Raw genomic sequence first — 17160 nt, 5'->3', positions numbered from 1 at the left:
TACTCCGTGATTGATCAGAACAATCGAAGTTGCACAGAGATTTAATTAATCGGACTTGGGATTAACTTACCATTCTCAATGTGCACAAATCGAGAGCTCAAATTTTAAAAGTCAATAACGGCGCCGGCCACGTCCTTACGGTCATCGGGAAGGGAAGGAATGTTAGTTCGACATCCGTTGTTACTAGAGATCGAGATCACCTCTGCATATCCTCAGTTGTAATGGAAAGGATATTGGGTTAGTGGTATAAGGTAGAGATCTGAGAATCACTAATGTTTGGTGATGCGATCCATGATATAATCACGCCTAACCGGATTCAAGAAATAATTAGATAATCGCATTGTACGCCGATCAAATGTTCGTCACTCGCCCACGCAAGAGCAAACGATGCGATCAATTGAAACACTACTAACGATCTGCGGCGATTTTTCATTTCACTGAGCGAACAACGCACTACAAGTTTGATCTTGCCCTCAAACACTACTCAACTCAATATTCATTGTGGTAAAGAAAATTAAGTTGCCATACAGAGGTCCAGTTTTTTTTAAGTCTAAGAAATCGAGTAGAGAAAAATGTTCTTACCTAAGTTTGCCTAAACATTCAAACTTTGTCAAAAAGATAAGAGCTTCAATATATATGGAAAACCGCAATTTTGTTCAAATTTTGTTCTATGAAAACCATAACATAATTAATATGTCCAAAATAGGGTCTGCACCCCTGAATCATGTTCCACAACGCTTGTCATGATCTAAACTTGTCAAATATTGAGAATGCGTAATTTTTGCATTGAATTTTTGAGTCTGGTCCAATATCTGCCTGTAGAGGTGTTAATAACAGTTAATCGTTAATAAAATGGCCATGTTGAATGTTCAAAAGCAATTGAAATCAGTTGAACGCATTTCATCGGCCGAAAGCTCTTCTGTAATTTTTGTACGTTTGCAGCTACTCAGATGGAACTCTGTATCGATCCAACGGACATGGTATCGTAATTGTTTCATACATATACATACTTCTAACCGAAAGAACTTCTGATAAAACGATTCTTTTCCCGATTATTTTTCAACCTGGTCCATCCTCTGAGAATGTCGTTGTAACTAAAAATAATTCTCAAAAGCGGATCTTGATTCGATAATAGTCCTGTGGTAACCGCAGTAGTACTTTCCTTTTCTAGCGGGAAAATAATTTCTTCGCTGAGTAAGGGATGCTGATAAAAATAACAGGTACTTGTATGGTTTTTCTGGCCTCGGTACTTGTTTCTCCTTGCTTCACATTTTTCCATGCACGAATGGACGACACAGCCTATGACTTGTGACACCGTGAGCATGATGTGCTAGTTATCGGTTGTTAGTTAGGCGAATCCAGTGGCAAGCAGTTCGCTACATAGTTACTAGGTAATTTTTGCCCTTTCTTTTGCTTTTGAGACGTCACGAGTAGGTCTTATTATGCCCAAGGAGCTCAGTTGACGTGCATTTTTGTCAATATCGATCACGACGATATATGAGTATGGCGAATGTGCACTTCTTTGACTTTGACCGACATCTATAAGTATGTTGCTGGTGTCTAATTGGGCTGACTGTGGAATAGGTAAAGTGAAAGGAGCTTATATGGGGTTTAATTTAATTGTTTGAGGAACAGCGGTGTGATTTGAAACACCGATAACTGTTTATTCAAGTCTTGATTTATTTAACAGGTTCAAATGATACTATATAGTGAATTACACATGTCCAGGAAAGAGAATGTTTCAATTTCATAAAGATTCTTGACCGTTCGAATATCGAACCCATACACTTCGGCATGGCATTCCTTGACAATCAAGGACGTTATTACTAGTCTAAATAAGGCCTCACTTTTAAGGTTTTAATCAGGCATAAATTTTCGGTCAGATAAATAAAATACAAAACAAATAAATACGAAATTTATGTACATATTTTTTTTATCATGCATTTCATTGGTTTTTGACATGACAGTATATTTTTTGAATAATGCATTGAAAATTTTGAATTCGGTGGTAGTTCCCGATTTAAGTTCGAATTTGTTGGGATACCTAGGGTGATGCAGAAACTTCTTTTTTTTTAGTGAATCGAACATTGATATATTTGATAGAATATATCATCTGTATCAGTTTGGAAACTTTTTAGGGAACACGGTTACCAGATATCGGTTCCGGTAGGGCCTTCCTTAGCCGAGTGGTTAGAGTCCACGGCTACAAAGCAAAGCCATGCTGAAGGTGTCTGGGTTCGATTCCCGGTCGTTCCAGGATCTTTTCGTAATAAAAACTTCCTTGACTTCCCTGGCCATAGAGTATCATCGTACCTGCCACACGATATACGAATGCGAAAATGGTAACTTTGACAAATAAAGCTCTCAGTGGAAATGCTCATAGAATACTAAGCTAAGAAGCAGGCTTTGTCCCAGTGAGGACTTAATGCTAAGAAGAAGAAGAAGAAGAAGATGGGACCCTGAGGGGCCATTTCCAGAATATCATGCACTGATACCTATCGACGGCTTAAAATTCATGATTTTTGTTCAGATGTGATTAAATATCGTGTCATGAATTATAAAGTGATTCTGACCATTTTCGGACACTTGATGTCTGGTTTCAATAGGGTTCCAAATGTCTGATTTTGGGACCTCTTCTGCCGTTGTCGTATAATGGCTTGGATTTTATGATTTTTCACATTATCGTGATCTGGCATTACATTACACAAAATCAGAGGCTGTTTCTCAGCTTGCTATTTCACATTTTTTGATATGAGAAGTTTCTTTGAAAATGGACCATTTTTCGTATTTGCACGTAATAGTCTCCAAACTGGAATAGGTAATACGTTATGTTAAATAGATAAATTTACATTAAAAAATATATAAGATTTTGCGTTTCACGATTATTGTGTTTTTAAAAAGACACCGACACGTTGGACGATTATGTCCTCTGAAGGAAGCACCACACTAGACAACGGACTAGCATGCAACGCCCAGTAGCACAGTCGGAACATGTTCCTAATAAAAAGCGGGAATCGAACCAACACTTCTTGGCTCATTGCGGTTGAATGCTTGGTAACACTAACCGCACGTCCACAAAGCCCACTGTTTATGAGGCTTTAAGGTGAAGATGGATCGAAGCCAAACTTCAAATTTTCAAGAGCACAAATCTGGAGAAGCTTACACCAGTTTGAGATGAAAACTTTATCGATTTGTCACCTCTAGCTAGTGACCAATCGATTAAGTTCTCAGCCGTAGAATTGTCTAATTCATCTCCAAAAATGAAGACATCTAACATTTAAAACGCACTGAAAGGCAAGTATGACTAGAAGCTGGCCGATCACAATATTCGCAACGGAAAAAGGAATTGTAGGACTGGGTGTTCTGAAGCAAGTGCCTCATTGTTTCTACGATTTGCACTCCACCATCCCGATATGTGCTGTTCGGTTACATAGCCCATATAATGTTACATTTGTTGCGTTTTATTTTCCAAACAATGCAAACGTTAAGGATATTATTGATGGTTTTAATCTGGTCCTGGCAACCATGGATCCTCTGTATGTCATAGGCGGTGACGCAAACGCTGCTCACGAGGCTTGGGACAGCTCCAAAACATCGGTAAGGGGGCGGTCGTTACTGTCTTGGATTGTGGATAACGACTTGATAGTGCTAAATAATGGTGCTCTAACTTTCCTGAGTGATACGCATTGCTCTTTTTCTTCTATCGACATAACTTTTGCTTCCAAATGTCTCGCTCCCAGATATTTTTGGGAGGTCTTGGAGGACATAATGGGAAGCGATCATTTTCCCATTATGAATTATCTCGACGCTGACGATTCGTTTAAAGAAATTTTGAAGAAAAAGTTTCAAATAGCAAGAGCTAATGCCCGAAAAGTTATCCTAATAAGCTAATCAAATTTCTTGGGAACAATTTTGCGAAACATGTACGCCTTCAACAAGTTCATCACAAATTTGGATGAACTTCAACCGACTTTGTGGAATGAAAAACTATAACTATGATCATCAATAAAACGCACGTTATCGATCCAAGTGAAATCGCGGAGTATTTTGCGGAAGTTTACGAATTAAATTCCAAAGCAAATTACAACATCTCTAACGCACATGCTGAGGTCAGAACAAAACAACAATCTTTTAGTACCGTAGAACCATCTGCTTTGGATAAAGACTTCACAATGCAAGAATTGCTTCGTGTAATCGATTCAGTAAAAGGTTACTCAGCGGTGATCGACGAAGTGGGCTATCCGATGATCAGGCATTTGCCGCTGCACGCAAACATGCGAATGTTGATGGCATATAGAGTTTCCAATCCCGGGAACATTTCCCGGGAAATGAGATTTCCCGGGATTCCCGTTTCCCGGGAAATGATTTTCTGTTTCCCGGGATTCCCGTATTTCCCGGGATTTCTATAGTTCCCGGGAAGCTCTATTTAAATTCAGAATTGACCATTTATTTTCAAATAAAAACATCGCACAATTTAATTTTCATATCATATCAAACAATGTCCTCACTAGAGATGCGACGTGTTTGTGAATTAAAATTTTGGGTAAAATCAACCGAAAAAAGGGAACAAAGCGGGATGCATTTCACTGACATTTTGTAGGTGATTTTTGCATGGCTTATTTCACAGCCTACTGCTTGGCAGTACAAGTTTGCAATACAATATAAAGAAACTTTTGAGGAATCTATTTTATGATTTGAGTAGGGTTATAAAGCTTTCATGGTTTCTATTTGTTTGTTTTTTATTTTAGTGTTGAAAAGATGTATTAAATGTTTGCAAATATTATAACTTCATACGACTGGGTTAAAATGACCTCAACATATAATTTTACTTAATTTTATTATTTTTTTGGTTATAGAGCCTAGCAAAAAACAAAGCCAACATTCTTTAGGAAAAACATACAGTATTGGACAAAACATTTGCAACTTTTTCGATTTTCCATACAAAATGGTCAACTTTGGTAAGCTAGATCTCAGTTATTCATGGACCGATTTAAATCAAATTTTCACAAGACATTGGGCATAACTTAAATTTCGAAATATATATTTCAATGATTTTTCCAATCACGAGTTTAAAAGTAATAACGATTTTACTAAAGAGTAATTTTTGTCGAAAAATTCGAAACTGTTTATCTGAAAATCCAATGGCCCTACAAAAAACTGTTTTCAGAAAAAATGTTCGTCTCGTCAAAATCTACAACTTTGCTTAAGATAAAGGTATTTCTTTAATTTGCTTAGTTATGTCAATTATAAAAAATCGTCAAAAAATCACTTCAGATAAACCATTATTGCTTTTAAACCCGTGGTTGGAAAAATCACTCAAAAATGTATAACTTAAATTTTAATATTTCTGAAGCATTGTAAAAATTTCATTCAAATCGGTTCATAAATGACTCAGATCCAAGAAAATCGAAAAAGCAAATGTTTTGTTCAATACTGTAAATAAATTACTCACAAAAAAAGAGAAAAAACAATCGTACAAATGTAATGGGCTAAAATATAATATACATAATATACAAATTATTTGAAAAAAAAAAATCCATCAAATAAGCAGTTTATAATTTTTAAGAATTTCCCGGGATCCCGGGAATTCCCGGGAAATGACAATTTTATTTCCCATTTCCCGGGAAGTGAATTCCCGGGAAAATTGGAAACTCTAATGGCATACAACACATTATGGAACGAAGGCCGTTTTTCTGAGAAATGGAAGGAAGGTATCGTGATACCAATTCCTAAACCTGGACAACCACAACAACATGCAAAAAGTTACCGTCCAATAACTCTCCTTAGTTGCATTCGCAAAATTTACGAACGACTAATCAATCATTGACTCATGGTTTATTTAGAATCAAATGATCTCTTGAACCAAAACCAGCATGCGTTTCGAACTGGAAAGGGAACCACTACCTATTTTGCTGACCTGAATGAGATTATGATTGATGCTCTTAAGAGAAAACTGCATTGTGAGTTAGCCCTGTTGGATCTGCGAAAAGCTTACCACACGACATGGCGTCCTCATATTATCCAGTGAGTACGAGAACTGAGTCTAGGGATAAACATGACGAAAAGTATTGAAAGCTTCTTGAAAGATAGGAAATTTTGTGTCAGTTTCGGGGGAGATAGTACTCCCTTCGAAGACTCAAGAGGATGGAGTCCCACAAGGGTCGGTGTTGTCTGTCACACTCTTCATTATAGCAATGGACACCGTAATCCGGGGTAACATTGATCACCGGGGTTAAATTGATCGGTATGACCCCTCTCGCTAAAACTTCGAATCATCATTTATTGATGGAACATTTTCAAAGCATGAATAGTGGCTCCCTTTCTTACATTCATGAGCTAATAAACATTGAAGTTTTTGCGAAAATTGCGTTTAGTTCATGCGTAAATTCGTCAACTTTTTGAATCAATGATTTTTATCATCATGAATGACACTACCAAAGATTCCTGTCTCACATGAATTCTGTAAATGGTATGAGCAAGAAAAATACAGTTGTTACTAAAAATGGCATCGCCGAAAACGATTCCGTTGTCAAATCTTTCATAAGTTCATTCAATTAAGCAACATTAAAAAACTACTATTACGAATGCAGAATTTCCTTAGGCGTATTCCGTGATTAAAAGTGTTTTATTTTTAAAATATCTCAAAAAGTAAATGACTTGTAAGAGTTTGGTCTTCATATTCGGCTTCAGGGGCCATGATTTAAGTAAGTTACGATATTCTCGATATTACCGAACGTTGTTTACAAGGGTGATCAACGTTACCCCATATTAGCTCAACCAAAAAATCACTTAAAACATTTATTTAAACATACTTAAATCATTCGAAAAGCAAAATACAGTAAATAGTTACGAGCAATGGATGCCAGTACTTGTTTTAAAAATGTAAAACTTGCGACATTTGCATTTTTAAATAAAAAAAAAAATAAGAAATATCCATAAAACCGATCAATGTTACCCCGGATTACGGTAATTCCAAAACAGCAAACCGACTTCCAATCATATGAAAAATTATATATCCATTCGAAACAATTGTTTTTGCAATCTATCAATTGTAATCAATAGCTAGGATGCCAGTACTTGTTTATAAATTATAATTCTTTGAAACAGCATGGATAAATATTTACGGATCCTCAATATTTTTTCAAGATTTCTAGGCAATTTACTGTACAAATCACTCCATATCAATATCCTGATTTAAATCAGATTTTTAGAGTTTTAAAAGAACCTTTAAAAAATGTGGATAATTTTAGCTTAAATTGAAATTGAAAAAAAAAAGACTAAATTCTTGTGGAAAAATTCAATAATTCACCGTAAAATTTCTGAAACATTTTGGTGTCGTTCCTGACAATGTACCTGACAGAAAAGCTTATGTGGTTTTTGAAGGATTTACCACAAAAAAAAAGTGTTTTTAATCGTCTTTTACAATAGACAATGAAACGAATAGGTTTTTTGTATTTGTATCTAACATAATTGGAAATATTTTGCCTCAATTTTAAAGTTTCATAATACTTTGGCGAACAGATTAATATAAAATCCAATCTCTTCCTACTTGAATAATCCCAAGCAAACCAAGACTATTTCCATCCATTGTGGTAGAATTGCAGAAGTTAAATGTAAAACTATTTGCGGTATTTTTTTAAGAACATTGCCAAAGATGTCTTATGGCTAAATCCCATAATGTAAAATTTAGGTAAAATCTTTCAAAGGCATAGATTTTCTTGTAAGATTTAACCTAATTTGAAAGTTTGAGAAATCCTCCGGAAAATCTCTTGCGATTCTTTCGGAAACTCCTTTCACATTCTTCCGAAAATGATTCTACCTTAAATTCCTCTTAAATTCTTCCAATAATTCTTCTGGGATTTCTCTGGTCTTATTCCCAAAATTCTTTTGGGAATTTTCTAAAAATCCTCCTTAAATTCATTGGAAAACATGTACGGAAAACTTCCGATAATCCCTTTAAGATTTTTGTCAGCAATTGCGCAGAGTTTCTCCGAGGATGCCTTTGAAATTGTTCCGCAAAACCCTCTGAAATTCTTTCACTTCTTAGATTCTTGCAGAGATTTATTTATTTATTTATTATTTATTAAAGAGGGTTTCACTGGTGTTATTTGCCTCTGCTTGCAGAGATGCTTCTGCGATTATTCCGGAAATATTTTTTTATTTTTTTCCGAAAATCGCTATATGATGCTTCTTGAAACCTGTTTGGAAATCTTTCTGGAATACTTTCGAAAATTCGTTTTTCTTCATGAAATTGCCCCAGCAATGTTCTAGAAATTGTATTCATGTGGAAATTGTATTCTTGTGGAAATACCTAGGGATTTCTTCCGTAAATAATTTAAGAGTTCTTCCAAACATCTTTCGAAAAGCAACCTGGATTTTTTTTCCGGAAAATCTTCTGCATTTTCTTCTGACTTAATTCTGGGATTTTTCGGAAAACCCTTCTAGAATTTCGTCAGAAATACGTCTAAGATTTTTCCGGAAATCTCTCCATGATTCTTTTGGAAACATCTCTGGCATTCTACTGGAAATCATATTCTTCTGGACCTCTGGAATCTTTCGCAAAGTTATTATTATTATAAAATTTCTAAACTTGAAGATTTCAATAATTATTTTATGATATTTGAAAAAATCCTTCAGGGATTTTTTTCGAGAATTCTGCTGTGATTTTTCTAGAAAACCCTTTCGCGCTCTTTCGGGAATGTGGCTGCAATTCCCTCTGGGATTTTCTGGTTTTTTTTTCTGGAAATCGCTCTGTAATTCTTTCAGATATCTCTTGATCTTTTTTTTTTTCCAAAAAAGTTGGTCTTGAACTCTTCCAAGATGCTACCAGTACCTTTAAGAATGCTTGCAGAATCTTTCCCTGATGCTTTTAAAATGCTTCCCGAATCCTTCCGAATTTCGCAAGTATATAGCAAGAGTTTTGGAAGCAAGGATTTATTCTTAATGTATAGGGATAGGATGCCAGGAGTATCTCGAAAGGATTCCTACAGTCGAGAATGACTGGCAGCTACTTAGGAGTCCCTTACTAGCAATAATACTCTAGTTTAAAAAGCGTTATAATGGGGTGTTTTATTATTCCTGACTCGTAGGCTGATGAATCTTTTTTTGCATAACACAATAATCAGAATTCTAAATAATTTACGTCTAATGCCTCTAGAGTTGTTCTACATAAAACCTCAACTCATGTTTTATACTTATTAAAATAAAATAAAAAAAAAACATTTGCTGCAAAACCCGTTCGGGTTTTAAAATTTGTTCTATTTTTATTTGAATATTTGTTGTAAAATTAAAAAAAAAAAAACACTGTTAAATTTAAGACTAGTAGTTATTTTCAAAATATCTAAAGATATATATGACATCGTGTCAATGTAAGGTGACATTAAATTATACTATTCCAAATTATTGCCATATGTGATATAACGATAAGCGCAATGTTAAATTCATTATCAAAGTTAATGACATCGAGCAATTGAAACTCTTAATGAAGCTGACACTTGTCAAACAACAAATATGACAGTATGTTTTCTTTTTTATATATTTTTAGTGTCGTAATTATATTTATCAATATGCACTTTCATGATTTCGTTTCTTGATCGATCACTCAATTAACTTATTGTTTCAAATTGATTCTGTCACTTGCAAAGTACTTTCTCTGTGTGTGTGCTGTTGTTGTCCTTTCTGAATCCTTTGTACTAAATTCCTTCTTTATTGTCTCAGTGCCTTGTCGAGCGCAATGTAATGTTGTGAATTTTGAAATTCCCATTGAACGTAAGCAATTCAGCCGCGTCGCATAGCTTAGATTTATTTACCTTAATTTACGATCCATCTTTCGTTTGGGTTTGATATGTATGTAGGTATACATGGAAATAGAGCTCTTTGTTTGATTTTGTCGTAGTCTAGGTCCTCCAACGCTGCTCTATCCAGGCAGTTGACAATCCATCTGTCATTTTTCGCATTGGCATGAGTTCAGTACCGTAATCTCCAGTCACGTAAGCCATAATACGCGCTGTAGATCTCTTATGACGTTACTTTCTTTTGCTCTTACTTACTCCTTGCCCTCTACATCATTTTAATACTCTTTCTCTATCAAACTGTTTCTCACTTTTCTCGATTTGCTCTTATCAGTATATCCGAGTATCTCGTAATGCGCACTCTCCATTCTGCTATAGTGTAGGTAAATAATTCTCCCATTCACATCTGTCCCAAACTACAACATAGTGGTTTATTGCATTCAGGTTTGATTATCATAATATTTTGCGGACTTACAATGTTATTTTGTTTTTAATTAGAAAGAAAATAAAACTAATTGAGATTGATAGATGTAGTTCATGATGTACCTTACTTCGACGGTTTATTGTGTTTATCATTCTGATAACATTTTTCATTATATTGTACGTGATATAGGCAGCAACGCCAAAATATTTGTTTAACCTTCTTGAAATACTTTCTACCGTTACTAAGCTAGAACATAGCCCAATGGAAGATACGGTAATGCAAGTTATTTTTGTGTACCGGTAAACGGAACTAATTTTAATGGTTTTGAGCAATGTGACGTGCTCAGGCTTAAGAAATTGGGATTAATTTCAAAAATCATATTGTGATGAAACGTTGATTTAAAAACTATGAGTCTCGTTTTACTAGAACGAGTAAAATATTGCTGTATAAATGTAAACAAAAACGACGAGGGTTTAATGATTTTTGCACTCGTACTGCGACTGAAATGTTGCGACATTTTTATAGCAAAAGGAGCTGATTTTTATAGCCTACAATGACACTTTTAATTTGAATACCAGTAAAGAGAAATTCTATTTGGATTAATGCAGAATAAGTAGGTAAAATTAGGGATAAATTTGAATGGTCGAATTTTATGTTTATTTTAAGTTCTGCGTACATTTTCATTAGTTAGTTTTTGTGACCTTGTATTAATTTCATCCCAATTTTTAGTAGAAGATTCATAATTACTAGCAAATGTTGAGCGTTGTTCGCTTTCGACCCTTTTGCAGCCGGGCACCAAAAACAGTATTTTGATAATCACTCTCGACTGAATCCAAGCCTAACTGATTACCGGGCGAGTAAGCTGGATGTACAACAAAGAAATAGCTATAATCGAACGAACCATAACCGGTACCATAGTCAGCAGTTGAACTCGCAATTTCAGCAGCCACTACCACAGGTAGTGGTTGCAGACAGCACCATTACTTCGTTGGCGTACGATAATAATAATCATCAACACGGTAGCAGTCATCATCAGCATAGTCATCAGTCAGTGCCGGAGTCCCATCAAGCTCATAATAGCCAATATCAGTTTATTCAGCAGAACAGTCGATATAACTCCAGTTCTGCTAGCAATGAACAGCCGGACCCGTATTGGGATGATCCGGCCGATAGTCGACGATTCACCGAACGAAGAAAGAAAACGGTGAGGTTCGATGGACAGGACGCTGATGACTGGGGACGATGGGAGTCGGAAAGACAGGGCAGTCAGGATTCAACTACTAAGGATTCTGGTATCGATACCAGTAGTACATTTACAAGTAGTGAAGATTCGAATCGAGGCGATGGTCCCAAGGTATCTTAGAAAATAATCTATTTCTCATGGTTACTACACTAAACACTTACAACATAGATTTCACGAACCTTCACAAACAATACTTGATTCATATTATACAACTGTATTTACTCGCAAATACTTCTGTTTCATTATTGAATTAACCTGATTATCGAGAGTCTGTTGACACACAAGAAAGTTGCTTATTTTGATTGTTTTTGCATGAATACTGTAGTGCTTCTGCATGGGCTTCAATTCCGTAAATCGCACATTTTTGTTTCTGACTATAATTGTATAATTACATTTTATTAAAATCAATATCACATCTAGTTTTCATGCCAAGAACTATATATATATATATATATATATATATATATATATATATATATATATAATATAATTCTCAAAATCATTATGCACTGAAACAGAGTTTTATAGTTGAGGGACTCAAAATCAAAGGGGCGTAAATGACATGTTTGTCGGTTTTGGTTGAGTGTACTGTAATATTATACTGTTTTCAAGCCTTTCTACAGTGTTTTAGACGTTTTTTTTTTGTCAAACAGGAAAAATGTTCCAATTTGGCTTATTTTTTCTCTGGCTCACATATAACTAGTATCACACAAGTAGGTTCTTTTCACTCACCCTCCTTTGCTTTTTTACCCCCTTAATCACAAAAAGAGCATTCTACAAATTTGTACTACTTTTCTCTGAATGCCACGAATGGCTCGTTTCCCCGAAAAGTGATGCAGTTTAAAAAGATGCTAGAATTGTCTTCAGGTGTGATACTAAAAGCGATGACAAGCATTTAGTCATTTTCGACTTAAAGAAAGTTGCCAAAATGTGCCGCAGTTCTCCTTCCGAATATTGAATAAAGAAGGATGTATAATATATATTTAGGGTGCCATTCACAAATTACGTAACGCTCGAAATAGGGTGGAGGTAGCCTTAAACGTTTCGACTCATTTAGAATATTGAAATTTTCCTTACAAAAAGCGTTACGGAGGGAGGGATTTGTGATTTATCATTTATCATTTGAGCATTACGTAAGCCACGGGAGACATGTTGGTCGATTTTGAATAAGGTATACTAAAAAATTCTCGAGAAACTTTTCATAAGGGCTTAATTAACATAAAGAGAGTTCTTCTTCTTGTTCTTGGCGTTACGTCCTCACTGGGACAGAGCTTGCTTCTCAGTTTTCAATGATCATTTCCACAGTTATTAACTGAGAGCTTTCTTTGCCAATGTTGCCATTTTCGAATTCGTATATCGTGTGGCAGGTACGATGATACTCTATGCCCAGGGAAGTCAAGGAATTTTTCATTACGAGAAGATCCTGGATCGTGAACTTTATTCTTTCGGCTAAGGATGGCCCCAACATTAAGAGTATCTGTTTGTTTATTTTCTCTTTTATTAAAAACTAATCCACGTTAACGTCTTCTGTTGCTTATATGAAACGCTAGCCGAGGGCATTGTTTTACGATCTATAGCGAATTTTTTTTCAAATGCTCTATTATTGCACTGTTATAGTCGAAAGAGATAGAGAGAAGATAGAATCTCTCATTTTTACATAGGTCATTTTGAAAGATTACGCGAGAATTCTACTGTTTCATTCCAAGCTTTTTAACGGTATGTTTAGGTGATTTTTCGTCAAACAAATATACAGTTAACTCTCCCTTACTCGATATTCCGTATCTCGATATCGAGTTAGAGAACCATAGTAAAAGTGGTTTTTCATGGCTAACTCGATGGTCCCTTGGATCGCAGTTGCATTGGTTTTGTGTTCTGTAACTCGATACCTCCCCTACTCGATGGTCCCTCCAATATCGAGTAAGGGAGAGTTGACTGTATAACATAATTCGTGAAAGATTGTTGTTTTTTTCCTCCAATGCAATTTGTGTGGGAAGAGAAACTGCTGAATATACTTTAAAGTCGATTATCTCAAAAATAGGTTTTTGACATTTACACCCCTTTGTTTGTCAATTCCTCATTTCGCCTTCAATTGCCTATTCGAATATTTTTCTGTCCGACTATTCGGGGAAACGGGGTATTCTGGGAATAAGCGCTCTATGCAATGGCGTTCGGGGAAACGCGAAATTCTGGAACAATAACACAACCGTTTAGTCCGTCTATCTCGAGTTAACTTATTAATTGGATAGTACTCTTCCGTGCATCAAGGAAAGTCAAATCAATGACCATGCCATCCTTTGGCGCCCGATGACTTTCAAACCGTTGCATTGTCACGACGCCCTTGAGCACGTGCTGATCGGATTTCTCCACGTTTTGTCCGTTCTGAGCTACCTACATTGTGAAGCAGTGCTGTAAATGAATAGTTGCTAATGAGGAACGTACAAGAGGCAAGACTTCACGTTGGCATTTTAGATTATTGATTTTTGATATATTTAACTATGGTAGGGTAGTAATGTTAGGAGATGGAAAAAAATACACTTCAACCTCTTTTTGCGGCCGTTTTTTTTACGACGGTTCTTTTTACGACCACTTTTTAACGATCGAAATTTAGATTAACAACCGTTTTTATGAATGATCAATTTCTTAAATAGTAAAAAAATAAAGGGTATGTTCAGTAGATTATGGGGTAATATGCGGTTGTCATTGAAATGCGGAATGCTGCCACTAGGCGGCGCTAGTGGGCATCGACATTTTGTTTTTCTGATATCTCAGGATCCTGAGCACTTCGGGAGATGGCGTCTTCGGCAAAGTTAATCAGTAGCTCAAGGACTATCATTAGAAAAGCCATGATATTCGAAACAAAAGTTTCATACTCACTAGCGCCGCCTAGTGGCAGAATTACGAATTTCATGGCTCAAATAATGATAGTCCTTGAGCTACTGAACAACTTTGCCGAAGACGCCATCTTTCTAAGTGGTCAGGATCTTGAGGTATCCGCTAAACTAAAGTTAATTCGTCTTGAACAGTGTTGACATTTGTGTTTCGGCCTACAGCTATGCAGTCACGCAACACTTCCTTCAACTTTGGTGAACATTCAGCACCGTTAAATTTAAAATCTTTTGGTATTTGCATATAACACCCCCATATAATTGGCTATTTTGATAACAATCGAGCAGTGTTGCCATTAATTAGCATTTTGACATTTTTTATGGCCATTTTAGAAAGTTCTCAATCAATGCTTCAACTTTTTTGAACATCTCGGATAAGTTTTTCCGCATCTAGATGTTGTATTTTTAAAAAAAACTTAATTTTAACCCTGTTTTTTATACGACCCCCCGATAACGGTCGTAAAAAGAGGTTGGGGTGTATGTAAAAACGACGATTGGTTCAGAGCAAAAAAGGAAAGATATTTTGGCTTATAAGGGCTTTGCCGCAGCCAGTGCTGTAAACATTCGACATTCGTTTCGCTTCCATGGTCAGCAGTGAAATGTTTTCACTTCTCATATACAGTACGAGTGGTAGAATGAACATCGAGAAACACAGAAACTGTGAAATAAATGTCGTCTGACACGATGATTTTTTTTATGAATCATAAATTTTGCATAGATTTCAGAATAAATCCGACCATAAAGAACAAGAATAGATTAGTAATGCTTGTTATGTCTAATGTGACGCACGTACAGCTATGGCAGCATTTATTATGAAAAAAGTTAGAAATATACAACACCGTACAGTTCAACGAATGTCAACGAAAACGTGTCGACTACCGTGAATACTCACAACACCGGTGGCAGCCTTATAACTTTGATTGTATTTTACACAAAAATGCAAAGTATTCAAAAACTCAATGGAAATTCGAGTATTGATTTTTAATTCAGGGCTCTCTAAGCAGTTTCATTACGAAGATACCACAAAAAATTTCAAACCTGTGAAAACTATCACGAATTGCAATGTAATATGTGTCAAATAGTTTGTCACCTGGTAATCGTAACAAAATAAACAAGAATCTAATCAAAGGATCGATCCAATGGGACCACCCTTGGATAAAAAAAATAACTCTTTGTTGACATTTTAAATTTTATATTAGGGTAGAAGGACCGGTTTTGGCCATACTCCAGTTGTGGCCACAGTGAATTATACACCGTTTTAAATAGCCAATCAGCATAAAATTCTTTGTGTTCAGTAGAACACATTCATATGATAGGGATAAATTCATTTACTCGTCCGATTATGAAAAAAAATAGAAAAACAATTCATTTTCCTTACAATTTTAACTCCCATACACCTAATTTGACCACTCTCATAAGAAAACAATGTAATTGGCCAATTTAGGAACCGAAGTTAAGTCTCTGGCCGAAACTAGTTCTGGTGGCCTATATTGATCAACTATATTTTCAAAGCGAAAAAATGGTTTTAGCTCAGTTTCGATATTTTACACACATAATATAGATTGAAAGCATGCATTTGAAATATTTGTAGAATAAATACGGCTTCCCATACAATGTTTATTAACATTTTCTTTTAGGTAGTAGTTTAAAACTTGAATAGAGGGCGAATCTTCTTCCAAAAATTTATGCATCTTAAAGTTATTGAATGTTTGATACCATGATCGACGGAATCCACGAAGTGATAGAGGAGAGGAAGATAGTATCCCTATCTCAAAAACCTCTCATGATGATACTATCAGTATAACATTTCTCAATTAATAATGGTGGATGTTCTATTTTTATCAATTGATAATATTATAGAACAAAATATGGTGGACTATGGGGATAGAAAATTAACTAAATTCCAAAGTTAGCAATCCAAGGTGGCGACTTCAGGCATGTAAGAATTGTTGGAAACCCAGACAATATGGTAGTTCTTGAATTAGAATGACGATGTGATGACAAAAATCGATGTCCAACGCCATTTGAAATTTAATTCTATAAGAAAATAATTGAAAACCCATGCAATATGATTATTTTCGGAACGGACACGACAAGGGGATAACAAAAAACGATGTTCGACGCCATTTTGAAATCCACAATAGCGGTCTCTAGTTTTTGAAAACACATGCAATATGGGTATGTTCCGTACGGGAACGATGAGGGATGACGAAAATCGATGTCTGGCGCCAAAGATGGCGGTTTCCGGTTTGGTAAAATCATTGAAAACCCATGCATTATGGGGATTTTCGGAACGGGCACGACAAGGGGATAACGAAGATCGATGTCCGACGCTTTTTTGAAATCCAAGATGGCGGCCATCGGTTTGGGGAAATCATTGAAAACACATGCAATATGGGTATTTTCGGTTCAGGAGCAATGAGAGTTAACGAAAATCGATGTCCGACGCCATTTTAATATCCAAGATGGCGGCCTCTGTTTTGGAAAAATTTGAATCGTTGCCGGACCGGTACTGGGGGATCTCCTCCTATAGATCTGGGGTTTTGTGGATCTTCTTCTTCTTCTTTGTGGCATTACGTCCCAACTGGGACAAAGCCTGCTTCTCAGATTAGTGTTCTTATGAGCACTTCCACAGTTATTAACTGAGAGCTTTCTTTGCCGATTGACCATTTTTGCATGTGTATATCGTGTGGCAGGTACGAAGATACTCTATGCCCTGGGAATCGAGAAAATTTCCTTTACGAAAAGATCCTCGACCAGCGGGATTCGAACCCACGACCCTCAGCATGGTCATGCTGAATAGCTGCGCGTTTACCG

At 35.9% G+C, this 17160-nt stretch overlaps 1 protein-coding gene across 3 annotated transcripts in view; it reads left to right on the top strand.

Moving 5' to 3' along the window:
* LOC5578447 (regulating synaptic membrane exocytosis protein 1) overlaps window positions 1–17160 on the top strand; it is a 172393-nt gene that overhangs the window by 90772 nt on the left and 64461 nt on the right. For all 3 annotated transcript variants that reach the window (XM_021855306.1, XM_021855303.1, XM_021855304.1), the window contains exon 8: window positions 11004–11569. In XM_021855306.1, the coding sequence (XP_021710998.1) occupies window positions 11004–11569 (566 nt within the window). The remainder of the gene's footprint in view (window positions 1–11003; window positions 11570–17160) is intronic.

This window comes from Aedes aegypti, chromosome 3 (assembly GCF_002204515.2).
Source record: "Aedes aegypti strain LVP_AGWG chromosome 3, AaegL5.0 Primary Assembly, whole genome shotgun sequence".
NCBI classification, from domain to species: Eukaryota; Metazoa; Arthropoda; class Insecta; order Diptera; family Culicidae; genus Aedes; species Aedes aegypti.
Note: the sequence above shows the minus strand (reverse complement) of the source record. Positions and strands in the feature narration are given on the sequence as shown.